At 42.8% G+C, this 27,371-nt stretch overlaps 2 protein-coding genes across 6 annotated transcripts in view; one reads left to right on the top strand and one right to left on the bottom strand.

Annotated features, from left to right (window-relative positions):
- Window positions 1-2,683: 2,683 nt before the first annotated feature.
- Window positions 2,684-17,662, bottom strand: KLHL28 (kelch like family member 28). 4 transcript variants are annotated; one of them, XR_008234636.1, is made up of 6 exons: window positions 17,262-17,415; window positions 13,541-14,439; window positions 10,362-10,805; window positions 7,342-7,550; window positions 6,389-6,712; window positions 2,684-5,383 (listed from the first exon to the last, which is right to left on the bottom strand). XR_008234636.1 is itself a non-coding variant. In XM_052783703.1 (5 exons), the coding sequence occupies exons 2-5, from the start codon at window positions 14,437-14,439 to the stop codon at window positions 6,549-6,551; spliced, it is 1,716 nt and encodes a 571-aa protein (XP_052639663.1). In that variant the 5' UTR covers window positions 17,578-17,662; the 3' UTR covers window positions 2,684-6,548. The 4 variants fall into 4 exon arrangements, 3 of the variants coding, with proteins under 3 accessions (XP_052639663.1, XP_052639661.1, XP_052639662.1); XM_052783703.1 differs by lacking the exon at window positions 17,262-17,415 and adding an exon at window positions 17,578-17,662 and having other exon boundaries at window positions 2,684-6,712; XM_052783701.1 differs by having other exon boundaries at window positions 2,684-6,712.
- Window positions 17,663-17,674: 12 nt separating this feature from the next.
- TOGARAM1 (TOG array regulator of axonemal microtubules 1) overlaps window positions 17,675-27,371 on the top strand; it is a 45,787-nt gene continuing 36,090 nt past the window's right edge. For both annotated transcript variants that reach the window (XM_052783694.1, XM_052783693.1), the window contains exon 1: window positions 17,675-19,206. In XM_052783694.1, coding sequence (XP_052639654.1) covers window positions 17,761-19,206 — 1,446 coding nt within the window. In that variant the 5' untranslated portion in view covers window positions 17,675-17,760. The remainder of the gene's footprint in view (window positions 19,207-27,371) is intronic.

The following is a 27,371-nucleotide window of genomic DNA, read 5'->3' as shown; positions in this document are numbered from 1 at the left end:
TTCAAAGCAGGTGGGATACGGGCAAGAAATAAATACTTTAAAAAATACATCTTCTTCGTTCTATTTAAAAAAATCTGAACTTTCACAAAATGGGTGGGGTTTTTTTATGTGTATGACTGCTAGAAAGAATCGTCATTATTGTTCTGCGCTTGCAGATTATTGCAGTTTAATAACCAGATCAAGTGATTACCATTCTTTCCATCTTCCCCAAGAAATTCCTTGTGGAGCCTGGACTCAGCCAGCAGTCATCCCCAGACAGAGCTGGGTAAGTGCCCGGTAGGTATGGTTCAGTACAGGCTGAAATGTGCTGGGTTTTTATTTTATCTAGGAGCCCTTATTCTGGCTTGGGAAAATCACAATAGCTGAAATTTTCTGTGCCCGTGTCCTATCTCTATCATGTCAGTGTCATGCCAGGTGACATCTAGGTGCCCATCTGCTCACAGCAGCCTCTTTTGGAGACCCGACTTGCATGGGTGGATGGCCAGTACCCACATCTGTCCTGGTGGCAGAGGGAAGGTGAACAAGGAGTGGGATGGGAGTACAGAAGCATGAGAATTTTTTGTTTTCTTGGTTTCTTTTGGCCTCTAACTATGGGAATGACCTTACCCAAGGAGGAGACCACACACTAGTCATAAGTAGCAGAAGATAAGCGCGCAGTGAATTCGGTATAGGCACTTGGAGACTCTCAGTTCATCTGAAACTTTTAAGTAACTGAATGGAAGTGTGAGCACACTGCAGCTGGTAATAAACAGTTTTGGTTTTTTTCTAGACTGAAGCTTTAGTAGCAAAGAAAATTACCACTTGAGAAGTTTCATGTAATGCTAATGCAGTTTACTTTGTCATATCTCCCAGTTATCTCTTCTCATCTGTTAACGCTGGCTGTTCAGTTAAATCTGGGTACCAGGTGCCGAGGAGCACAAACCGCCGGGCTGCCTGACCCACCTACAGCAAGGCATACAGTACAGCCAGCTAGATGGCTGAAAGGGAGCACAGATGATCAAGGTGGTGTTTTCCAAGAAATATAATAGTCGGATTAAACCTTTATAGGCTGTGAAATAGGAAACCAGTTCTGCTAGAGCTGAGTACCAGGCGCCTGCCCTCTCCTTGGAGCAGAGCAGTCATAAGGACAAGTCATAAGTCATTTAGGACGAGAGGAGATGGACTCAAGTTGCGCCAGGGGAGGTTTAGATTGGATATTAGAAAAAATTTCTTTACTGAACAGGTTGTCAGGCATTGCAACAGGCTGTCCAGGGAAGTGGTGGAGTCACCATCCCTGGAGGTGTTCAAAAAACACATAGACAAGGCACGTCAGGACATGGTGGTTTTGGGTTGACGGTTGGGCTTGATGATCTTAAAGGTGTCTTCCAACCTAAATGATTCCATGATTCTATAAAGCAGCACCGGACTGGCTGGTGGGACCCACAGCTGTCCTCTGGGTAGCCCAGGCACGTCTTGCCTCACGCTTGCTTTGCGAGTTGGTCACCTCAGGGAAGATGACAGGTCTCTGGGGGAGCTGGGTTCAGGGCTGAGCTGTCTGCGTTGAGGGCAGTCGCCTGCCAGATACTTTTTCTGTCAGCAGATGCCTGCATTGGATGCTTGTGCTATCCATATGACTTTTTGTTTTTGGACAAGTTATCAGAAGGTGCCATGCTCTTCAATAAAGAAAAGCCCCAAATCAATGTTTACTGGGTGCACCTATGGTGGGCCATAAAATGTAATTTTTAAAAAGTAAAGCATCAGATTTCTCTTTTTTTGCTATCTCTAGTTAATATTAGACAGCTAAACCCCCCTAAGTTATGTTGCTTTTACTGTTATGTTCCTGGCCATTCCTAAAATTAAGGTCTGTGTATTAAGCATACTCGGGACCCAAAGAAAGAGGAGGACTACAGTAGTTGTGTACTGTACTGCCTAGTCCTGGCTTAGGTCAAATGCTCTGCAAGGTGTTTGTATTTTTCTGACACAATCTTATTTTTTTTAAAATGGGTAACTTTATGCTAAAATAAACTAGAAAAAACCATCTCCTGCCCTGTCTATCTGCCAAATGTGTTTTGAAGTACCTGCTATATCAATGTGTAATAGCAACCTTTAAACTTAAGGAAAGCTAAAACGTAAGTCCTTGATGGGTATTACCTGAGTGTCTTTTATTAATGTAGCAAATACGTGAAGAGCTGTCTAACAGTAAACCCAAATTATGTAGGGGCAAACCCCTCTGGCCCTGAACGGATCATGTTTCTGCAGAGTTACTCAGCGATGCTGGGTCTTCACCAGGAGAGAACAGTTTGTACGGGAGCTTTCTAGAGCATGCTCTTCTGCCAAGGAAAGCAGGAACGAGTGGGTTTGTGTGTTCCTTCGATGGTTACTGATTCATCAGGCAGATAATAGTTACGGCTACAGGGACAGATGGGAAATAGCAAGTCACATACTAAAATCCTCTTCCATGGGAGCTTCTAATACCAATGAGGCAAAGACCCTGGAACCTGGTGGCTGGGGTCAGGGTCTTCCAGCCAGTCACCCCTCCCCATGAAGGGTAAGAGTCCTCCTGCTCCACCTCCCCTTCTTTCTAGCTGTCACCTCGCAGGGTTGAGGTATCGCCGCTTTTGAATAACAGCTCACAAACATGTTACTGCGTTAGAAGGCTAAACCTACAGCGCATTTATATTCACCACCCAGCGAAAGCATAAAGTTAAGTTTTTCCCCAGGTTTATTTACTAAATTTTCACATTCAATGAAATAGTTACAATACTTAGAGCATTATCACAAGAGCAAACACATTGAGAACACTAGTAAAGACCGAGAATGCAGGTTACAGTTATTTTCCTGTTTAACTTAAATGCCGCTTTTGTAAACAATAACAAAACCAGAACATTGCTGCTAAAAAAGATGTACACATAAAAACACTCTACATACACAAAACTACATATATCATTTTATACTCTCAACCAAAGCACTCTGGTCAAGTCCGAGTACAATTTGGTATTCTCTGTACAATTATTAAATCCTGCTAAAAATTATAGTTATCCTTGGGTTTAAAATACAGCACAGCGCATAAGGCAAAAAAATAGGAATTATCATCCAGTTCTTTGCGTTTCAGTTAAGTATCAAGAATTTAAGGCAAGTTTGGACATTTTGCATTGTTTCATGTAGTGAATGGGGACTTACAGATGGCAGATTCACAAAAGTAACGTGCTATCTCCCAGAAACAGTTAACTGTTTGTAATGTGTACTGGACACATTTGCCCCTCTAGAAATTCCAGCTAGACTTTCTGAAAGAAAAGCATTCCTAGTAGGAGAGACTGTCAAGAAGCTTACAGATGAATATCTTTAAAAAAAAAACAAACCCACAACCTCCCCCCCCCCCAAAAAGCAGAAATTCAGGAACTGTATGTACACATATAAACTCATACCCATTTTAAAGTGCTTTGCAGATAATTTTGAGTGATTAAGAAATAGAACTGGATGATAATTTATAGTTGTATGACATCTTATTTGAAGGTCCTTGATTTTTAAACTGCAAGACAGATGTGACAATGAGAGTGTTGTTGTTTAAATGCAGATTTAAACTGATTGTTGTGTCTGATCTTCCTATAACCAAGCACTTCAGTGAACAGGACAACAAGCACCCAGAACAGAAAATGAAGACAGCGTGATTTTAAGTGACACGATCCCTAGGTCGATACACTGTTTGATCCATTTCTAGCTAAACAGTTCATCTAATAACAGCAGTATATTTCATTAGGCATTTTTCCCATTCTTCATACCAAGCCCACATACTAAAAAAATTGTTTATGCTGCTATCTTAACTTTAGGAATACCACATTACACAATACGGGGTCAATCTCTATGACCTCATTTAACATTACCACTGCCTAGGTGAAGAGAGTGGAACATTTAGCAATTTTCAGTGCTTTGACTTCCATGAATGAAAGATATTTGTATAAACATTGAATAACCATCAGCATCACCCTGACCTATGGATTTTTTGTTCTGATGAAGTCAAAATGATTTCTATACCTTGCACGAGTCTCTGCTAACTGAAAACAGTGTTTACTAATACTTCCAATCAGAACATGTATATGAGCATCTTCATTCATGGAATCCTACTGTAGTTAAACTCTAAAAGGTACGGTATATACCGAACTGTGTGAAAAGCCTCCTATCAATAAAAGGCATAAACTTGTCTTTTAGCTAAGGAATTTTTCTTTTTTTTGATATTAGTTTAAGTGTCTTTATCTCCAGTGTATATTGGAAAATACAATTATCAATGGCATCTCTGTGAAAAGTAAAACAGCACATGTAAGCATTCAGCTTGCTCATTTATCTGAACAGAACGAGAAGGCAACCTATGCAACAGGCTGAAACATCTTCCTTAATCCCCAACCCCAAACCTGCTCCCCTTCATCCTTCTCCCCACACACAAACATGCAACGTACAACCATGTAGCTACTTGTGTCCTATCAACAGATTCACTGGAATAATTAAATCACGCTATTATTGCTATGTAACTAGAATCCTTAGTGGGTCAAATAAACTGCATTGAAAACGCTGCAATTGTTAGCTTTATTTGCTTTTAAAGTCCTGCTGAATTCTCCCAAATTTGAAGAATACGTGCAGGATTTTATAATCTGTGCAAACACCTGTTACCTGTGAATAATGTTTTATGGTGAAAACACCCTCGGCTCCTTGACTGTTTAAAATCTGAATGTTAGCGTATGGAAGAACAAGGAACACCACTGTTTGCCTGGCTGCAGTTAGCTTTGCAGGAACTTAGAATAAATCAAGCATACTCAAAACTCTCCGCTTAGCACACTTATAAAGAAATGGCTTTTAAAGCAACTATTTCAAATATTATTGCACCTTCAAAAATAATACTATATGGGCTTGAAAAACAAGGGGAAACAAACATAAATTTAACATGTTAAAACAAGGGGAAAATAACTCTGGATGCAGAAAAACTCTTCAGTACCAGGCCTGGCAATACACACACAGACATCAAAACAGAAATTGAAGATAACCATGATTCATAGTTAAAATTAGAAGACAAACCAAAACATTCTAAATTAGCTAAAATTCCTATTTATTCAGTCATCTATTTTAAATAATGGTTATAGCCCACAGCATTGCTTTCTATTTACCTGCCCAAATTTTCACTAAGTTTAGGGCTATCACAAAGTTATATCTCTCAAGATTCTGGTTAGTCACAGGAACTGACCTTCAGTACTCTGTTACACTGGACACACACTTGGGATGAGCAACTATGTCCCGTGCTTTTCATTCATTGCAACTTGTGTTAAAGGCAAGACTGTCTGAAGAACATGAGATGGGATCTCACTGTTCACTCCCTATTTATGTATTTGTGAGAATAGGAACAATAAACGTAGATCTTCTGGAAAAAAAATAATGTAACAAACCTAGAGCTCATTCAGTATATTGTGTTATCCTTGACAGTTTTCATAGGCACAAATGTATCAAGCAAATAAGAAACAAAAACACTAGAACAATCAAAACGATCATGCTTTATGCATACTGCACTAAAATCAGTAACAGCCTTATCGTTAAGTCCTACATTTAGCACCATTTTTTATCTGAACACTCTGAGAAAGCAATCATACATTCTTTTAAAAAAGGAAGTTATACAGAATATGGACACAAGTGCGCTTGGGAGAAGGATGGGATGGATTCATTTTTGAGTACTTATTTTATATCATGCTATGAATGCTGCTGTGGCATCTTCCGATGCATGACTTTTGTAATTTTTCCTTGCATTACAATTGAAAACACACAGCAGACTAGCAAGATTAAGTCATTTAATCTAGCATTCGTTTATCCACGAAAAGAAAAATATAAAGGAAAGTTAAAAATGTGATTTCTCTTCAGCAGATCCAAAAACTTCATTAAGAGGCAATAAGTTTGCCCTGTAAATTTCCTTTAAATAGTTACTAACTACCATCCCAGCCCTCCTACCAGTAAGTGGGTAACAAAGGAGAGTGTACAGGCAACATACTATGGCATTTATTATTTACAAACCTTGAGATACAGAAACAAGGCAGCCCTTTAGTTACTGTTCATAAAAAAAATTATGAAGCACTGGCGTTTTCTTAGTATGAAGACACAACCAGACAACTATCAGCAAACTGTTCAGTCATACAACACATTCACACATCTCTCACCCCAAGCACAGTAAACTTCATGTTTCATAGAGGCAGGAGGAAGAGAGAAAAGCTCTAGAAAGTGAAAGGGTTAGATATACAGTAAGTTTTCTAACCATATGCCAGGCATGTACAGTACTCTCTAAAATTCACTGCCATTAACAGGATGCTATCTAAACCCAGCTGGTAATAAGCTTTCCATTCCTTCTGCCCATGTCACTAAAGTACCAAAGGCAAATTACCGGAAGAAAACAAATCCTTCCTCATTTCAGTCCCAGCTTCACCACGTTCCTCCAGCTTTCCAACTTCAGAAAACGCAGCTTATGGTCTCTGCCAGCGGGGTTTACTTTCAAGCAGATTAAGCTCCATCTTTGCATCAAGTCCACAGAGTCCTGCTTTTCATCAAAGTGCAGTCAAACCAAAATTGCATCGACAGTACATCATCCCAGCAGAGTCCAGCCAGGTATCTGAGATGGGATCGTATTTCTGGACAGTGTTCAGATAGGATGACCCTGAATGACCTCCAACCACATAAAGGTAGTTATCAATTACAGCTGCACCAACTCCTATTGGAAAGAAAAAAAAAAAAAAAGGATTGCACAACCACCAAGTGTGGAAATAAGTAGTATTTTTGTTCCTAATTGGAACCACCTCCCCACACCTGAAGGCTGAACAGACAAGTTCTCACAGCCTCTCCTTCTTTGGGCTGTCTTTAAAGAAAATGGGTGTAAACGAAAAGTCATTCTCTGTTCAGGTCTTACACGCCTTTTTGACTTTTCTCGTGCCCCTTCCTATGACAAAACAATGCTCTTCTGTCCCAATACTCCTTGTCATGGAGACAGAAGAGAGGATGCACTACCATGTCTCAACATAAAGTAAAATACAACAGAACAGTAACCACAAAATTGCTGAAATTCACTCAAAATTAATGAAAAAATAGAAGATAAAGTAGAAATATTACTTCACGTTATTTTTGTTACAGCTCAGTATTAATAAACTGGACTGTAATTAAAATTAGAGAAATAAATACTCATTCTTTCACAGAGCTGATTAAGAGATCTTTGGTCCAGTTCACAAAGTACAATGCTCTGCAGACAAATCACTGCAACTTTATTGCAGCTTCTATCAGGTCAAACAGCAATTTATTTCTGAAAGGATATCCGAGTTAACTGCTGAGAGGTTTGTATGTCCCTACCTGTTCTGGGTTCCTTCATGGGTCGACACACAGTCCACTGATTTTGATGAGGATCATATCTCTCAATGCTGGATAGGTGAGACACACCATTGTGTCCACCGACTACAAAAATGAAGCCCAGCATGACACCGACACCAAAGTTTATTCGTTTATCAGCCATTGAAGCTACTGTCTCCCACGAGTTTTTACTTGGATCATAACGCTCCATGCTGCAAACACAAACAACTTGTGAGGCTTGGATTTTAGTGACATTTGAATTTCACTCCACAAGAAATCTGCATTTGTCAGAGGTACATCTAGTTATGCCAACCAATATTAACCACGCACAGGAATAACGCAACACAAAGAAAGAGTGCTTGAGCTGATGGAAAATTCTGCAGTGTGGTTGCTTTGCGCTACCCAATGGTAGCACACAAAAACTAAAGCCAGTGTTATCACCTCAGAAGCATCGATCACATCCTAGGGTTGACAACACGAAGCAGCTGGAGGGTCTCAACAGTGTTGCGAAAAAGCAGTTTTAACATATTTCATCCTGACAACACAGAGACTGCAGTTCAGCCGCTTCTCTGATGTCCTCATGCCACTACCCTGGATCTTCAGGTGACAAATTGAAACAAAGCAAGATTTTTCAAAGCTGGTCTCGGAACTGAGAGCTCTTTCCAGGGTGACTGCTGCTATTTATAAAAAAAGCAACTCATGAAAAACTGTACACAATGCAGATCTGAAGCGTATCTATTTGGGTAACACATCAAATCAAAAACTTCCCGGAGGCTTGCCTGAAAATAACAGACAGAGAGGAAAAAAATGTAGAGAGGATATCCCTCAGGAAAAGCAGTAAAGAGGTTGCTGATCAAAACAATAAGGATAGAAGAGGCCTTCAGGATAAAATGGAAATGAATTATCATCATCGTTATTACTTTTTTTAATCGCTGGAGCTGTACAGATGGTCAGAGTCATTAACACACTCATGGCACGTAGCCATTCCCTGTCCAAAGTGTAGCTTCAGTAGCATGAGGGGGCAGAAAAGAGGGGAAGAGAAAATCAGAAGCACTACAAAGTTGGAGAGAAGGTGCTTAATTACACAGCTGTCAGCTTTCTTTTAATGCTAGAACTTGTATGAGTCTAGTGACTGTATGGCATGGCATATTACTTGTGCCCTTGAATAATTAATAAAACAAAAAATATTCAATAAAAAGTAAATTAAATTTAAAAAGGCAAATAATGAAGTATCAGATTCCAGTAACTCTACAGGAGCTGCTGGCAATTCCTTTCTGACTGAAGAAGAGAGCAGATGTGGTACAAGGAGTGAGGCTACTATAGAATTTTAATGTTGTTAAGTGCTTCCCCTTTAAAGCTACCAGCTTGATAAAGACATTCCCTATTGCTCCAGTGATAAGTCCTACCTTTCCTGAAAGGAGGTTACCGAGTTTACCTTTCAGAGGCCTGCGTGCACACTGAGAATTCAACTTTTGGGCACCACTTCTGGCAATAGCAAGGGCTTGATTATCTTCTTTTTTTTATGGTCTGTGCAACAAGGCTGCAGTGGAGTCAGCATCCCAGAGGTCCCACAGTACCTCCTGGTATGCCTGCTCCACTTTGCTACTGACTTTGCTTTAAGCTACTATTAAAGCCAATAGTTCTGTGTGGTACAAAGATGGTACGGAGCTAAGAATGACCACATAGAACAACAGCGTAGCTTAATTATTCTGGGTCAAATTCCCATGTGAAGAAATCCTAGAGTCAACAGAAAACTTTTAGAGATGGTTTGCTTGTCTATTAAGTATTTCAACTGCTATCACGTTTCATAATTTAAAATATAAGTCATCAGAATAACATCACATTAAGTTTCATAAAATCCTGTCACAACCATACGAAACAGTTTAAGTTATTGCTGGTTTTATTTCAGTAATTTAAAAAATTGTTTGCATTTTCCAAATGAAAACTACTTAGCTATACTTCCCTATTTGGGAATTAATCCTTTGCTTCACAAACTGTTTTATATAAAAACATATCAAGTATGAAAAGCACAATTATTAATTAGTGCAACGTCGTTATACTACACTGTTAAACAATCAATGCATCCCTTCCTATAAGCAAGATTTTCATTTTCATTCTTTATTCAGCTATTTAGGCTTGTAGTTATTAATTTGCTTCCTGGAGGGACATATGGCTGATTTGTTCCCATTTTAATGAAGAAGAGAGTACAAATGATTTCTTTGCATAACTAAATGCCCCTGTCCATCCAAACAGAGCGATGTGGAACAGAACAATTAAAGAGCATGCTGGTGCTAGGAAACCTCCTTGTGAATGCCAGGGCTGAAGCAAGCCCACTTCTACCCAGGAGCCAGACCAGTAACCACCATCCTGAACTTTATTATTATCATTAAGACTACTTTAATATTCCGAGGTATATATTTATTTTGTGTATATTAAGCATGTGAAAAATCCTTTTTATTTCAAATCAGTGTTTTCAAGGTTAAAGCTAACCACGCTTCCTAATATTCTGCAGGCTTGAGGTACAAGGATTTATATAGCGCTGGCCCAGTGCTAAGCAAGCCTCTCCCAAGAGCTCAGTAACAGAGGTGCATCACCATGACACAGATAAAAGTACACTACCTTGGGGCCTGAGCAAATAAGCCCACACCATACTGATCTGCTGAGTTAACCAGCTTGGGTGTCTACAAGGTCAGGTGTCTTGCACCACCTTGCTTAGTAACATGCACATATGTCTTTGTCTTTACCATTTTCCCTTCTTAGGGATTAAAAAAAAAAAAAAACCAACAAAAAAACCCAACCCAAACAAACCAGCTCTGAGCTGGAACACGTAAAGGTAAGTTAAAAGAAAGACTTCCCAGTTGAATTATCAGACTGACACTGCAGAACAAGGATTAATGAGGCCCACTGTGGATTACCAATCTATCTTAGAGTAATTTTTAATTGGCTGCTGAACACGAGCTTAACAGTGAATTTTGCTGCTTTCCAGCTTCTGACACTGAGCTACACACATCAAAAGCACATACCTGTTCATATGGGCAGGACCATAACCACCAATGGCATATATCATTCCGTCCAAGACAGCCGCAGCAAAACAACTTCTTGTTTTGTTCATTGGGGCCACTAGCTGCCACTCCTTCACTTTAGGAATGTATTTCTCTACAGTTCGTAAATAAGACTGCCCATCATAGCCACCTAAGGCGTAGAGTTCTCCTGCCAGAACTACCACTCCCAGAGTACTCCGGCTCTCAAACATCCTTTCAAGAGATGTCCAAGTGTTCGTATCAGGGTCCCAGCACTCCACTGAATTCTCATGCTTTCGGTAACTGATGCCTTGACACACGTGGGTTGCAATCCCTCCTACAACATATATTTTCTGGTCTAGGACACATATTCCAAATTCATAGCGGGGAATGCTAAGAGGTGCCAGGCCTATCCAGGAGTCATTCTGGGGAAAATACATTTCAACACTGAAATAGAAAAACAAAGATTATGTGAGCAAACCTAACTTTCTGAAGCTCTGTGAAGTGCAAATGAACATCAAGGAACACAGTCTTAAGACTACCTTGTACGTCTCATCTGATGTTTGCCATTTCTTCCAATAGCCCAAATGTAAGCTAAAATGAAATGTTGTTTACTGTTCTAAAGAGTTAAAAACCCAGAGCCTCACAGTGTACGGTGCGATGCAGCAACACAGCAAGTAGCCATGGCACCAAGTCTGAGACCCGAAAGGATGAATTTTGAAAGTACAAACCAGGCAGACTATGGAGAAGGCAGGACAGCACCCTGGATAATGCGAGGGAAGACAAAACAGTGTTGATGCCACAGCAGCTTTTGGAGGTAGGCTGTGATCGTGGTAAGCTAAAAATACAAACCGAAGGGGTAGGAAGGGTAAACTGAATAAAAGTCAGAACAGCCACAGAGATGGGAGAGAGAGAAAAAAGGAGAATTAGAGAGGGGGAAGCACATGTCTATATATACGTACAAACATACATTTAGAAAGTACAATCTGTAGTTTTATAAATACATATTTTACATGCACTGTATAATTTAAAAGAAATGTCAGAGTAGAACAAACTAATTTGAAAAATCTGTTTTCAAAATACTGCTTATTTGCATTTTCTTTTAATTATACTCAGTGTTAAAGTATGGTGGGTCTAGCCTATCACGTATAAAGTCTAGTCAACCTACCTAAATAGTTTAGTTAACAAATTACTTCAATGATTTAAAAGAATATCTAGTACACAGGAAATACGACCTGTTCAAAAAACATATAAGAAAATGAAGCCACTGGAGAGCTGCTAGCCACTGACTAAGAACCTAGAAGCAGGGACTGCTGAAACACCAGACTGGCTCTTGACAGCAGCAGCCCAGTTAGAAAAAGAGTAGTACTACATACGTTCTAAGTAATCTTGTTATTATGAAGCAGTGGCTAACTTTAAGTGAAAAACCAGCCTTCCTGCAAGTACAAATGACAAGTAGAATGAGAATAGTGGAATTAAGGTTTCCTACTTCACGATTTTAATTGTATTAGGAATTATTCATTTAATCGATCTGTGACTTTTTTTTATTTCTACGTCAAGGGCAATTGTCTAAACTTAAGTACTAACTGAAACAACAGTTTAGAAAAGACTAATATGAATAATAAATAAAGGAAGAGCAAATTTTTGTATGTGTTAAAACGTGGTTAACAGTAGTAAAGAGCATTTTTGTTTAAAAAAAACCCAATAATCGAAATAATCCAAACTATGTGGTATGTAACATTGTTACAAACATTGAAGAAGCTGTGAAAGAAACAGAGCTGAAGAATATCAGAGGACAACTTTATTCACTCAAACAAGATTTTTTTTTCTTTTATTAAGCACAAAATCCCCTTTTTAAATCTCAACCCAACAATTCCCAGTCTCGACATCTAGTTTACTATCGATCCCTATCATCGGGAAAGTTAACTTCAAATAACTTTGACAACATCTCTAAACACAGGGAAAAAGAACATACTGATCTTCCCAGGTTTTTAAATGTATGTATATACATGCAAGGATGGAACTGTCACAGAAAAAAAATCTCAGAGTAAAATATCATCCCAGAATTCAGCTGTAGAACCAGTTCGGGTAGTCTGCCTTAACACAGAAAACATTTACTGAGGTGATAAGGGTACACCCAACATCAAAGCACTATATGTGTATGTATAAGTATGCATACATACACAGACCCACACATAGTTTAACTACCATTTCTGGAAATGTTAATACAATGTTATAAGTAAACCCAACCATACCAGTATGGGGAAGAAAGTTATTTTTCTCTCTATTACATTCCTTTTGCTCACATGATTAGCCTCAGTGATGTACTCCAGTAACTGAGGAGGAGGTTGATTTTGAAAACCAGGTAAAGAAAGATGGGCACTTCTCTGTTTCTGCCAGCACGGATACGGATACCTACTCAGCAGCAGAGGTTAAAGGCACGATTACATTATGATCAAGAACGTAACATTGCTAAGAATTACCTCTTCGCCCTTCTCTGATTAAGTCTGTTTTAATTCCAAGGACTTTTGAGTTATCAGGAAGCAAATTTCTCATATATTAGGCTAAATTTTATGATTTGATTGTCTGGAATAATAATAGGTCAGGGAAAAATTATGTAAAATGAAAAAACCTGAAAGGATAAAGAATCACAGAATGGTTTGCGTTGGAAGAGACCTGAAAGATCACCTACTTCCAACCCCTCTGCCATGGGCAGGGACACCTTCCACTAGACCAGGTTGCTCCAAGCCCCATCCAACCTGGCCTTGAACACTGCCAGGGATGGGGCATCCACAACCTTTCTGGGCAACCTGTTCCAGTGCCTCACCACCCTCACTGTGAGGAAAGTGAAGAAGCAGCATACAAATTTTTATTAACCACTTTTATTAACCAAATTTCTCAATCAATAGAATTAAAATGGTAAGATTTTATAGCCATTGGTGTTGGCACAAACAAAACCCCGTAAGACTGAAGATTACTCATGGAATTAAAAAGCATTTTGAATTCAGCGCTCACCCTTGTTCCAAAAAAATCTACTTATGAGTTCTTATGAAGGAAAGCAGTAACTACAGTCCTGCAAACCACAGCTCGTCAATGATTGTCTTAATCCTGACCCAGGGTGGTAACGAACATGTGCGAACGTCACACCACCCAAGTGCTGCAACAACTTGACTATTACTTACCTTTCCAAACACGCAAACAGTCCAGCTTTTCCTCCTACAGCACAAAGAACTTTAGGAGCACAGCGAGGTCGTGTCATCAACATGGTCTGGTGTGAAAGTCTGTGTTCAGGCATAAAGTGGTATTTTAGGGCCTCATTTAGCAGATGTTTACAAGTGTGGTCATCACGAATGAGATGGTTTGCTTCGTATAACCTTGTGAGAAACTTGACGCTCAGCAGTGGCAACCGAACGCAATGTAGCAGCTGTGCCAAGTACTTCTGTCGCTCCTGCACATCATATTTGATCCAGGACTCCAGTGCATAAAAAACGGTTTCTTCTGTCACAACATTCAAGCAGTCATTGGAAACAATTTCATCCAACTCAGAATGCGTAAGCTCAAAAAATTCTTCTGTCTGACAAACATCTTCAAAGTTTTGACAAATGTACTTGTTAGCAGCCAAGTAGAGGTCATGGCAGCCGTAGGTCTCTGCAAAACGAGAAATCCCGATGCAATTGCCAGGATCAAGCTGGCTTTCAAGAAACGCACAACACTCCTTCACTACCAGTTTGATCTGGAGAAGATTCGCAGCTGGAAGAAGCGACTCTACAGTGTCTTGCGAGATAAACACAGTTCCTGTGTAGGCATACTCCACGATGGCCTGCAGGGCTGCCTCATCAATGCACTGGAACTCCACCTCCGAGTTCTCCTTCTCAGAAAGGTTCCCAGTGAACATGGCTTTGAAGTATGGACTGATGCTGGCAAGCACCACCTTGTGGGCATGGATCTTGACATCGCCAACTCTCAGGATAATGTCACAGAGCTCGTGATGTTGGCGAAGGAGGTTCAAGCCTTGCAGAAGCTGTTCAGAATGCAAGTGGGTTAAGTTGGCAAGCATGTAGGTTGGAGACGACTGGTCCATCTGTGACAAACAGAATTTTTAACGCATTACTCAGGGCTTCATTTCAACAACTTCATTACTCATGTTACTTAGACATGCCATACATAACATTTAAAAAATATTTTTCCATTTTTCCTTTTATCTTAATTAGGTTTATTACTTTCCAATTTACTTTTTCAATCCTCATGCGCTACGCTGTTTCACGCAAGTTAAATCCAGGACAATCAAATGTTTATTAATAGTGTATGCTATATTAAACTTTGCCTTAAAAAAAAAAACAAAACCAAACACTACCAACCACCACCCTTTTTTTTTGTTGTTGTTGTTCTGGAGTAAAATGCATATTATCTGAAGTGTTGAATACACGATAGGATTCTACATGACATATTTGAGAGAACTGAACAGTGACTGAAATAAAAAGAGAGATAAACAAAGAATGGCACTGGCTCATTTGAGACAAAGTTTTAAAAGTCCTTAAACTACTTTCTGCTACTTGCCTTGCGGTCTACTTAGCGCTACTGTGGTGCAGCCAAGCCCTGCTGCGCTTCCCCTCCGAGCAGTGCTGCGGGCAGGGCCCCAGCAGTCAGCAGGGACCAGCTCTCCGTTCCTCCTTCCTCACCTGGAACAGCAGAGTCCCTCCCTCTGCACAGCGGGGCAAAAAAGACCCACAGAGCCAGTGGGGTCCTGGGCTGCAAGAAGAAGGGTGCTGGAGCAGAGGTTTCTGTACTCTGAACGGGCAAAGGAGCACGGGAGAAGGGGGAGATCCTTGCCTCGCCTCACTGAGTGGCTTCCGTCACGAGAGAAAATCCCCAGAGGACATGCCCTCAGCCTCCGGAGAGATCAGAGCCGCGGAAGACTGGGAGCTGGGCCTGCCTCCATCATCAAGAGACAAGGGGTGGGAGCTGGTGAGGTGCTTCCCAGGGTGATCAAGGGAGCAGGTCCCAGGTGGACAGGCTGAGCATCCTGGCGTCTTATCACCGTTTCCACGTCCTCACAGCACCGGCAGCTACCCACACTCCCTAACATCACTAGCAAGGGCAGAGAGAAGGATCCTCGTTCCTACCTACAGCTCCACAAAACCCCTGGATGCTTCTTCCAAAAAGTTTTAGTTTGCATCGTGACACCTGAAGGCACTATGATACCTGTTCTAATTTCAGGATCATTAAAATTCAAATGGTGCTGCCCACCACTACCTGTTGGAGAAGCAGTTCTTCAGCTCTTTATTCAGACTGAATTATTATACCAGTGAGAGGGTGGAGGGTACGAATGCGTCAGGATCCTGGACCACGAGGAAATATAACTATTGTTCTACAGAGAACACTGCAACCATCCAATTTCTGAACTGAAAAGCTGATTTAATTTTGATTTGCTAAATGACTACACAAACTTCGAGATCTCGCTTCTTTTATCTTATTATTAAGAAGTTCATCATTTTTACAGCTCCTTAACTGACATCTAATTTGCAGTGAGCCTACTTACAAAGTGCTTAATCTGAAAGAATAAAATTAGCTGCCAACATTTAAGTACAGAACATAATAGCACTGACAGAGAAGTGAAGGCTTACAGCTAGGGATAGAAAACCTCTTGCCCATTAAGAGATAAGTAAGCTCACCTCTCTCCTACTACAACCCTATACTGGAAAAAAAACCCCATATCTAAAAGAAAGTCTTTTAAGCATATCTGCAAAAGGCAAGATTCCATACAACAACATTCCATATAACAACATTTTTGCAGCACAAATTACATGGGGGGGGGGGGGGAAAGAGCTGTTCAGCAGCTAAAACGGTTTCCTTTCCTTTTGTGTTTCTGCTCGGTTCACAACCGGATTGTATGTATACGCAGAAATCATAAAACACAAGGTAACACCACATGGAAGGAAAAAGGAATGGTTACAGTTCAGTTGCAAAACCTGTAAAACCAGTTATAAATAACTATATTTACGTTATTCTGCAGAAATAAAACTTTTTGTACCAACTTGGTAGAGGTGCCTACTGTTGCATCTCGCATGCCTCCTGCATGGCAATGCTCGACCATGCCACGTATCTGCATGTATTTATTTTGTTGCTGAGCAAGGAATCAGAAGCCGGAAGATTAACCAGCCCTGAAGAATGGATGCTAGTCCAACGATCTGCGCTCACAACACAAATCAAATGGTTGCCCCTAGGCTCTGGGCTACCAGATCCTTTTCACAGTCTGTAGATCAGACTTATCTTGAATAGCAGGGAAGAAGTTACTGGAAATAAAAAGGCTAACCAGAAATGTAAATACTTAAGCTCGCTTACTGAAGGTTTTTACCCTTCTAAAAACCACGGTAGGCGACGATGCCCAGTAAGCGATGCAGAGCGCAGCGTTTTCTGTATGTGAAAACAGCAGGAAGAGCTCCAGGCGCTTTTCTGTTTGAAGGCGGCGTTGAAGTGCTCGCCAGTTCCTCATTTAGGCTACAAAAAGGTTGAAGCCCGTAAGCGACTCGCCTAGTTTTGTTACTCACTAGAGAGCACAAAACCTCAAAAGCACCCGCCTCAAGTGCCGAGCTAACTTTGGTTCTAAATACCTGACACATCACAAAAAAAAAGAAAAACAAACCACCTTCTGCAGGCCAGAAAAAGCGCAAGAAACAACTCGCAAAGCGTAAACCGTCTGCCTTATGAAATTTTAGGCTCTCCACGTCGTCGCGCTTGACCCCTTGTGCTTAAGTTCCAGTCCCGGGCCGTTTCAACGGGGGGGGGGGGGGGGGATCCTCAGCGATCGCTCCGGGACTGCCACTCCCGTCTCCTCCCCCGCCCCCGCCCCAGCTGCACACTCGGCCGCGGGGTCCCGCTCCGTCGCGGCGGGGCCGGGCTCACCTGAGGGCGGAGGGGTGGCGCAGGCCGCGGCCAGGCCCTGGCCCGCGGTAGCCGCCGCCGCCGCCGCCTCGCTCGCCTCCGCTCCTCCGGCAGCGCCCGGCAGCGGCGCGCGTCACTTCCGGGCGCCACCACCCCGCGCTCTCTACCAATCAGCGGCGGGGAAGCGCCGCGCACCCACCGTCCCCCGGGCACACCCCACACCGTGGAAGGAGGAAAGGGGGGGGGGGGAAGAAGGCGGCTCGTTCCCCTTCAGCAGCGCAGCCCCGGCACCGCCCCGCTCCCCGCCCCGCGTCTCTCGGCTTCTTCCGCTCCTCACCCGCTCTCCGCAGCGGCGGCGTAGGCGAAGCGAGAAAGCATCGAGTCTTGCGCCGTCGCCACCGCTCCCCCCCTTCTTGCGCCGTGGGCGGTGCCGCGCAGGCGCGCTGCAGGGCCGGCCCCTGGCGACGGCGGTGTTGTGCCGCGCGGCGTTGCCGGGGCGGGGGCGGTTCTCTCTCCTCTCATGGCCGCCGCCCTCACGCTGCCGCCGCCGCCGCCCGCCCGCGCCATGGAGCCGCCGGCGGGCCCCGAGCAGGGGACGCGGGGCCGGGGGGGCCGGCTCCCGCCGTGCCTCAGCGCCGAACGGGCGGAGGGTAATGCCGCCGCGGAGCTGCCGCGGCCGGCCCTGCGCGGTCGGTACCGCGGGTCCGGCCGCCCGCCCGCCGCTCGGCGCGGGTTAGGCGAGCTCTCCCGCAGCTTGGCTTGGCAGCTGGGCGGCCCCACCGGGCAGCGGGAGGAGGAGGAGGAGGAGCAGCCTGGCACCGAGACGTTCCCACCCGCCGGCCGGCAGCGGCGGCTGGTCGGTGAGGGCACGGTGCCACCGCCGCCGCCGTCCCCCGCCCGGCCCGGCAGCGCCGGCTTGAAGTTCGGTCTGTTGCCGCCGGAGCTGCACGCCCGGCTGCTGGACCAGGAGGACTACAAGAGCCGCACGCAAGCGGTGGAGGAGCTGAAGAGGGTGGTCGGAGGTGCCAGCCAGGCCGCCGTGACCTCCACGCCTGCCCCCAGCCTCCTGGGGCTCATCAGCTTCCTCTACACCCTCCTGGATGACTCCAACTTCAAGGTGGTGCTCGGGGCGTTAGAGGTGATACATCTGCTGGCCCTGCGCCTGGGAGACCGGGTCCCGGCTTTCCTGGCGCCCCTGGTCTCCGCTGCTGCTAAGGTCCTGGGGGACAACAAGCTGGCCATCCGGCAGGAGTACGGCCGCCTGTTCCTGCGGCTGATGAAGGCGGCGGGTCCTCAGCAGGTGCTGGGCCTGCTGCTGCAGCAGGAGTACCTGCAGCACAAGAACTCCAAAGTCCGCGAGGAGGTGGTCAACATCTGCATCGTGGCCCTCCTCACTCACCCCAGTGAGGAGCTGGACTTGGCCAAGCTGGCGTTTGGGCTGGCTCCAGCACTGGTGGATGGCAAGCGCAGGGTCCGGCACGCTGCCATGGAAGCGTTCGCTGCGCTGGCGTCGTCCATGGGCCCGGGCAAAACCGGCCTTCTCTTCAAGGCGGTGGATGCCGTGGAACTTGAGGACAACGGGGACGGGGTGATGCACGCGGTGCAGGCCAGGCTGGCCAGGAAGACCTTGCCCAAGCTAGTAGACCAAGGGTTTGTAGAGTACGCTGTGCCCTTGCCGTCATCTGGTCATAACAGGGCGTCTGGTTTACCCCCCGGAGCAGATACGGACTGGCTGTTGATGGGCAGCAGGACTCAGAGCGCGCACAGTTACTGTGGGTATCACGCAAGGGATGACGCTCTGCAAAACTCCAGCTCGCACGGTGCGTATGCTGATCAAGGAATAAGTCCAAGGAGAGTCTTGAGTGCGGGTAAAGGAAAAAACAAACTGCCTTGGGAAAATGAGCATGCTGGAGACAGGGAAGGTGGTTCGGGAGTCAAGATGCCTTTCACAAAGGGTGTGGAGCAGGTACGTACTTGTAGCTCGTTTATTCTAGGGCATTTTCCAAAGGGAGATTTGAAGGTTGACAAAGGCTTGTTAAGCAACAGGTATTTGCGAGGTATGGCTAATACTGCTAATATTTGATGCGCAAGGATCTCTATACGTACATCGATCTGGGAAGGCAAATTCGAGAACTCCTTCAGTCAGATTTAACACTAGTAGGAACCAGACAACTTCTCACTTACAAAAAAAAAAAAAAAAAAAATATCTTTTTTTGAAGTTAGCTGGACTCCATGAGGCACTTCTTACCTCTAACCGTAGCAACCTGCCTCTGACAATGGCTAGCTAAGACCCAGGGAATGAGTACAAGAGTGGGGAAACTGTTTCAGAGCTTCTGTTTGTATATTTGCATTTGAGAGTACCTGACTGACTGCAAAGAGTTTCCTAAATCCAAAAGGTGTTTGGAGGAAAACTGACAAATTACTTCAACTCGGGCTTTGAAGGCAGAGCTCTGGAGTGTGGCTGAGCCAGTGCTTTTTGGCAGTCTACCGACCTGTAATAAAACCTGAGGGTTGCCAAATGTCTATGTGGCTCTTGTTCCTCAGTCTGATTTGACTAGAAAGAATGTAGGTCAGGCTGAAATAGCAATTCTGATTGACCCAAGTTTTGATTTTATCACTTACTGACCATGTCGGCAGCTGCAAAGGGAAGGAACCTTGGAAAATTGTTCAAATCCCTTTTAGTTTGGCAGTGGTTCTGTTATGTGTCATCTATTTTGGATACCATCCATGCATTTAAGACCTGGGGGTGTGTGTCTGTGTGTGGTGGGTTTTCTGTTGTGTGTGTGGGGTTTTTTGTTTGGTTGTTTGTTTGGTTCGTTTTTTTTAACTGGACAGGTTTAATTTATCATAACTTGATCTCCAGTGAATGACTTTGAGTAGATCTTTTTAGAAAATCGAGAGCTGTATAGAATAGACTTCCTCCCTGCCACCTTTACGTATTCAGAATGTAATTCTTAGTTGCTTAGTAACTTGTTCCTCTATTGGAGGTCATGAACAGTGCTACTTTGTGATGGCTGGCTTTTAATAAAGTCCCTTAATAAAAAGAAACGTGAGTGAACATTATTGTAGTGTAAAAACCTTGACGTTCACCTATATATACTTGTATGCCCACATGCTCATGTCCTTCCTTGGTTTATATATTACCTTTATTCCGACTCCTAAAGAGATCTGTCTCTTTCTGAGTTGATGAATCAGGCAACTAAGTTCCCTTAGATTACCCACAAAGCAGATAGGGTCTGGACAACAAGTTATGTAGGAAACACCTCTATAGCAAGAAGGTCTGTCTTTTTGAAACAGCTTTTCAGTATTAACTAATACCACTTGTAGAAATAATAGTTAATTGCCAGCATTCTCTAGGCAAATTGGGCTGAGTTCTGTACTGCTGCTGTTTGCTGCTGGCTGGGTTTGTGTTTTTCTGTAGATGGTGAGCAAAAAGCAAGCTAGTACATGCACCAAAACCTGGCTGTTGCTTAGAATGGTGGAAGGTCCTCTGTCTGAGACAGCCCTCTCTCGAAGTCACAGTTAGGAGCTGTGGAAATGGTTCTTTATAGTTATTTATTTTTTTAACCTTTGGTCGTTGTATTTATCACTGTAAATTGGGAGGAGTGCCCAAAGTTTCCAATCCTGGAGAGAGGGAGAGAAAGCAATTTATTTATGGTTTCTGTGTTGTCGCATATGTAAAGTGCATTTAGAAATGGTGTGAACTTAAATTTAATCTGGGGAAGTAACTACATATTCATGTTTTCAAGTCAGTGATAATGAGGTACTTGGTTTACTAGGGAGCATCCTTGATACTAATATGGTAAAAGTTTTTTAGACTATATATATCTTTATATGTGTAGTATAAACTTAATGGACGTAAATCCCATCTCATAATATTTGGATGAAAACCAACCTAACTGCCAGGGATCTGGAGTGCTAAGTGTGCATATGTGGGATTTTGGTTTTGTTTATAGTATTACTCTCAAAGGTGGGCAAATCATAAGCAGACTGCAGGAAGCTCTCGTGTAAGAGCGCTAGTTACCTCCTGTATGTAAAGCCTAACAGGAAAAAATAAAGACCTTCAGATTGGCTTCCTACGTCTGACAACCACTTGGCTTGTCTCTTCGTCATCCCAACATTTGTCTGCGTGACTGAATCATTGTGAGGTGACAGGTTTTCTTCTTTTCTCCTTGGAAGACTTTTCCAATTACATAACATCATGCAAATACTTCAAGTATAAATTAACATTTTCCTTTTGTGATCATCTTTATTCTTACATCCTTCCATATTATGCCAAATATTTCACTTTGTTCCCCCTTATGAACAGATATAGAACTTATATTTGTGCTGTCTGTTTTTGCAGAATTAGAAGAGAATCACTTTCAGCCTTTATTTGGTAAAAGCGTCATTCAGAACAGGAACTGCTTGTGACTATCGGGGCAGGTTACTTGCCCGAATCTCTTTTCCTTTGCTGCTGTGCGGGGGACTCAAGCTGTGAAGTTAACCAGCCTTGCTTTGCTTTCGCTGCAGCCACATAGTATGCAGTAGGTGGCAATGACAATACTTCTCCAGGGAGAAAATCCTGTTTGTCATGTACTGCATTTATTCCTTTTTAATAAGAACTAATTTTTTTGCATCTAATGACTGTCTTTTCTAAGACATCCTATACCTCCTAGAGATTCTGTTTGTTCCTGTCTCTTCCTGCTGCTTTCTGACTCGTTCTGTTTGCCTCTCACTTCCATTTTATGTTGTTTTCTTGCATATTTATGTTGGTAGAAGGCAGATCGATAACTTTGAGGTGTCAGAATTTGAAGGCTTCATCAGTTGCACCCTACCAAAGGAAACATGTTAATGCTCCTCTTGCACTCTTACTTGAAAGACGTCTGAATAACCAGAAATCTCCAGTTAACCAGAATTCATTTTACATTGAAGTATAACTCTTCTCCACATAGCTTTTTGCTTACATGCAGGTAAGTACTGACAAAAATAACATTTGATGTCTTGTTTGATAGAATTTGAAAGTTGCCAATTTTGACTTGGACATAGACGAACACGGTATCAAAATTACGCCTGTGTTACCAACTTGCTTTAGTGGTGTTGGTTCACCTGACGTGAACAATGTCAAAAGCATTGTTCCCATCACGACAACAAGACATCTCAAGGCTGATACAATACAGCATCTAATATTTTGCATTCAGTGGGTTTGAAAAATTTGGTTCAGTCCATGTGAAAACGCAAGCTGTTTCTTTGCTGGTGGGCGGTTAAGAGCATACTACTGGCAGACGTAAGGTTTTACAATTACTCTTCAACTGGCTTTTGGGAGCTGTGGTTTTAAAAATTGCTGTGGATTAACAGCTGTCCACCTGCCATCAAGACATACTAAGTTGAATGTAAGTTGAACCTGGCTCGAGGAGTAGCTTTGTGTCTCTGTACAGTCTCATACTAATTTAGTCCGCTTACGCTGCTGTAACCATCACCCATCTCTCTCTCCAATAGCAATTGTTCAGCTGGTGCTGGTGGCACCTGTTTGTCACTCAGAAGTGGTGGCACTCAGTTTCTCAAATTCCAACGATTCCTTTTTACTTTAATGTCTGCAAACATACAGTCTGGCAGTAACGGTGCTCCTATGAGAAACAAAAGTATGATTTAACATAGCCACTGCATCTTTGCCTTCTGTGAGGGAAAGGAACAGCCTTGTTTAAAAACAAGTGCGTCAGGGAGGCTTTTTATTAGAAGGTAAGGCAAATGCTGCTCATCGTTGTGTATCAGGGAGAAAAAGAGTAAGAGATTAATTTTAGTTACCTATATGACAATTGCTTAAGTAGTCCCATTGTCAATGGAGAGCTACTCTGTGCAGTCAGTAGAGTCTAGAGAGCCGTCTTCGTGACCAAGGACCTAATTTGGCATGAGATGAATTGTTTTCGAGACTTTGAGCGCTATTGGCTAGACCCACATTTACTGTAATGGAAATTTAAACAACACGGTGGTTTAAGTATTGAAATATTTATCCGGTCACTGTAGGTTGACAACTTTGTTATTCTGTCTTCACGTCTTCATCTTTTGTCTTATCTTACTGTTACATCTGTCTGAGTAGATTGTAAAGCTCTCCAGGGCAGGGGACATCTTTTTATCTGGCTTTGTGATTTTTTTTTTTTTTTTTTTTTTTTTTTATACAGTACTTGCTGGCTTCTTGATGGTGCTTGTTTTGTTATATCCATGCCACAAAGCTGCTTTTATCCTGTGGAGTGTATGTATCTTCAGTGCCAGTAGGTGAACTCTGTTTTCATGCTGGGACGAGTAAACTTGGACAGTGTTTCCTGTACTTGAAGACATTCCTTCTTAACTGAAGGAGATTGCCATAAGCTGTATAAATAAAGCTCTTTTCCTCAGGGCATTTAGCAATCAAAGGCGGGGGGGAGAAAGAAAGTTCGCCCTGTATCTCTTCTTAACTATTTTCAGTAAGGTATATCACGCATAAAATTCGGGTAGTTGACTTGTTCATGAAAATGTGAAAAATTAATAATTAATTCAGACATTCCTTTGAAATGAATTTGCTTAAATATTAACTTTTGGAGTCATTCTGTGGCTGAAAGGATGCATGAAATTAGCTTAATGTTTAAAGTTGTTTTTCTACTAGTATTTTTAGGGTCACGTTACACAGTGATTGTCCAAGGCCATGTCTAGACTTCCCTGATCAGATAAGATGTGAAGTAAAACATGTGTAAGTTAATGTGTACTAAAAATGTAATGTAGACAAAGCACATTGCCTTCAAGGGTTTGTCTTTAAACACAGCTTCTGTCAGTGATGTTAAATTGGGTTATTGATGAAACGTTTCTCTGTAACCTCTGAAGTCCTTCGAGACTGATTTTGTTTCTCCCCCATCTGGAAACTTACGGTTGCCAGCTACGCTGCAGGATTGGGAACGGCGATCTGACTACACTGACAAACATAACCAAGAGTGTCCATCCCGCGCAGTGTGTTTCTGTACAGCGCAGAGTCCAGGTGTGACTGTGCCAACACCCATGGCTGCCACCTCGAGCAGCGGAGATACCACCACCTAATCATGGTTAGCTTGACACTGGAGATGCGAGCTCAGAGTCTCTCTTAATTTGTTAGATTTGCTTGAGATTGTAGTTATGTTCAACCTTACAAACAACTTAGTGAGAAGCCCTAGTCAGAGGTGCTTGAACTGCCACCACCTCAACTTCCAGGGGATGCCCTTCTGCGCTCGGAAAGGAGTCTTCTTCCTACTCGTAATGGCAGAAGAAAACGTGACGGATAGGTAAACACTGCAGGGCCTTGGGAAACCAGTGCCTCCAGCTGTCTCTTTCGGAGCCAGAGGGTGCCATCAAAGGCCCAGAGAGAAGCGGTGAGTGCAGCAGGACTGTTTGGTCACCCGAGGAGCCGCCTTGCCCCGATGCCGCGGCTGACTCGGAATGAGTCACGCAGGCATGGAGTTTTGCTGGAAAGGGAGTCATGTCCAGTGACGTAGCTCAGCAGTGTTCTGCCTTGAGCTGCGCTTACAAAATGTGGCACTCGTGGGGTATATAGCGCACACCCCTTAAAAAGGTCATTAAATAAAACATTTATACCAGTCTTTATTTAATCTGTGGGTCTTATTTCTGACAACTAGTATCCTTTGGTTAAAGTGCGTGATTTCACGCTTCTGTGCTTTATATGCTGAAATTGAAGTCTTACGGCTTAATAGCTGCTCATAGCACCTCAGCTTTCCGTTTTTCTTTCTTTCTGAAAGCCAAACCTGAGTTTATTGAATAAAGGATAATTATCTGTACTTCTACGCTTCTCATTCTTGGCAGCTGCACACATCTGTTAAAGCTACAGGACCGACTCTGCTTTTGACTCTACCTTCTTCTAAAGCCAAATCTGAGTAGCCTGACCTCCTCCTCCTTACATGGGACAGGGGTAGTTGCTATCACCACTCAGCTGAGTGGTAGGCTGAAGCTTCTCTGTTTTTTAGCTAAATTAATAAAATGGTAACTGTTTTGTGGTTGTGTGGGGGTTTTTTTGTTTTTTTTTTTTTTCCCAAGTACCGGTAGTTTTACGTTCTGAAGCATATACTCACAGGAACCTTTTAACAGCATCAGAGGAATGTTTTGTTTGCTAGAGATAGGAAATACTTGGCAATGCAGAGTGGTAATAAAGCATATGACCCCATGAATATTTTCCTTTGTACTTCAGTAAGGTCCCGTTCATTTCTAAGCCTGAGCTGGCAGAGCCAGGCTTGTGATGTTCAATTTTTTTATCTGTAAATCCAACGGATAAAGTTGTCTGAAATCACTGAAGTGAGTGTTCTCTTTCTGGAGATGCTGATGTACTATGTCTGCTCCTGTTCCTTGGGTTTAGCCTTGGAAAGTGTAAACAATTCCAATCTGAACCAGACCAGATCCTATTCCGAAATAAACGTTTATGTTGGTTTTTTAGAACTTGATGTGATCTACTGATCTTTTGGGTGCTGATGTTGAGTAATTGAAATTAGCCTGCTGTGACCAAATATACTGTGTTCTCCAATAGTTTCCCAGCTGTGCCATTCGTGAGAGGTCACACAAATGAGTTTGAGAACACTGCAGTAGCAATCCCCCATTCCCTTTTTAATCTTCATCTTCTATAATTCCAATTTAAGCAAGCTATCAGAACAAAAACACTCTGCAGTTTGAGGTACAAAAGCACTTTTTAAAGAAACGAATGCTACTTCTTCTGTAGACCTTATTAGCTCCACTGCCCTGCTGAAACATGAAGAACAAACTGGTTGCTGCAAAATCAGCTAACAGTGTGCTGGGAGTTCCTCACTGATGTTTTGTAGCTAAGCCTTCCTGTGTCTACCTTGAAAATTTAGCGTGCTGTATATAAAATATAACATGCCTAGTAATTATTGCAGTTAGAGAGTTACCTTACTGTTTTTCCCCTGTGAAACATACGCATTGTGAGTCCCTGTACCTGCTGCTGAAAGCAGTGCCCTTTGGGGGGGAAGCAAGAGCATTTGAACATTTTACTGAAGTTCTGAGCCATGTTAAAAAGTATACGTGAACTACGTGCAATTTCACATAACTGCACTGTTTGGCAATACATGTGGAATTCTTCTCTGTTTACATACTGATCTGATAACCAGAGAACTTAATAGCTGGGCTTTGTGACGACCTTAGCGAGTGTTCAAATGATCTGTGAAATTAGTTTTATGAAAAAAATACTCTTTGTTTTCTGCAGTGATAACGAGGATTAAAGGGACACAGAGGTTGACCTGTCTGTGTGATAAAGCTATCCTTTCATTGTGAATTGAGGTGTCAGTCTCTGGGATGTGAGCTGTGTTTTTTCTGGAGGCTGGGAGAGTATTTTGGGGAGATATCATTACATATTTGTGCTGTTGTTGTCTCTTCCCTGGGAGCACGTTGTTGATGGCTGCTGTGTATTTGATTAGGAGGACTTTTGTCTCATCCAGTGCTGTTGCTCAGCTGGGAAGGGAATGTAGGAACACAGCCGTTGTCACTGGTGGGTCACTCACAAGGGCTGTGCTTTGGTAACCAAGTTAATATTCCTTTGGGTGGATGGATTCAAATATTTTCCGACATTGGTGGTACTAGTGGCATTTAAATGAACCTGAAACCTTTTGAGAAATCCCTCTGCCAGGATCTGTAATCTACTTCAGTGAAAAATCTGGCAGCTTTAGGTTTGTGTTTATTTGCCACCACCCTGCATGCCTATGTTTAGGAAATTTATAATTGCTGTAATTATAATTTGCATACAAGAAAGCAGACAGTTTTTATTCCTGTAGCTGGGATTGGAACAACTGAGCAAAGTTGTACAATCATGTCAGTGTTGTGTAATTTGCTCCTTCTGCATATATTGTGTATGGAAAAATGGGGTGTAATTCGTACAAGTAACATTTATTTATGGACTGAAAGATACATAGATTGAAAAGGATGTTTTCTAACTGGCTGATTGCAGAAGCAGGAATGCCGAGTTCTCATCTCCTCTTTTTTCCTGACTTGTAATAACCTGGAACAAACCACTTCACCCACTTGTCTGCTGTTCTTTTTTCTCATTTGTAAAGTAAAACTGGTGTCCCTCAGGGTACCCGGGTGGTAAAAAGCCAACATAGCGCTGAGTGTTATTGGGGCTACTGGTGTGATTTA

The sequence above is a fragment of the Harpia harpyja genome, chromosome 3 (genome assembly GCF_026419915.1).
Source record: "Harpia harpyja isolate bHarHar1 chromosome 3, bHarHar1 primary haplotype, whole genome shotgun sequence".
NCBI classification, from domain to species: domain Eukaryota; kingdom Metazoa; phylum Chordata; class Aves; order Accipitriformes; family Accipitridae; genus Harpia; species Harpia harpyja.
Note: the sequence above shows the minus strand (reverse complement) of the source record. Positions and strands in the feature narration are given on the sequence as shown.

Coding starts and splice junctions, on each gene's coding strand:
- KLHL28 (XM_052783703.1), bottom strand. CDS start 14,439: ATGGACCAGTCGTCTCCAACCTACATGCTTGCCAACTTAACCCACTTG. Junction 7,551..10,361: donor GGTCCTGCCCATATGAACAG/GTATGTGCTTTT, acceptor TTGTGTTTGCAG/CATGGAGCGTTATGATCCAA. Junction 6,713..7,341: donor CATGAAGGAACCCAGAACAG/GTAGGGACATAC, acceptor TCTTTCCAATAG/GAGTTGGTGCAGCTGTAATT.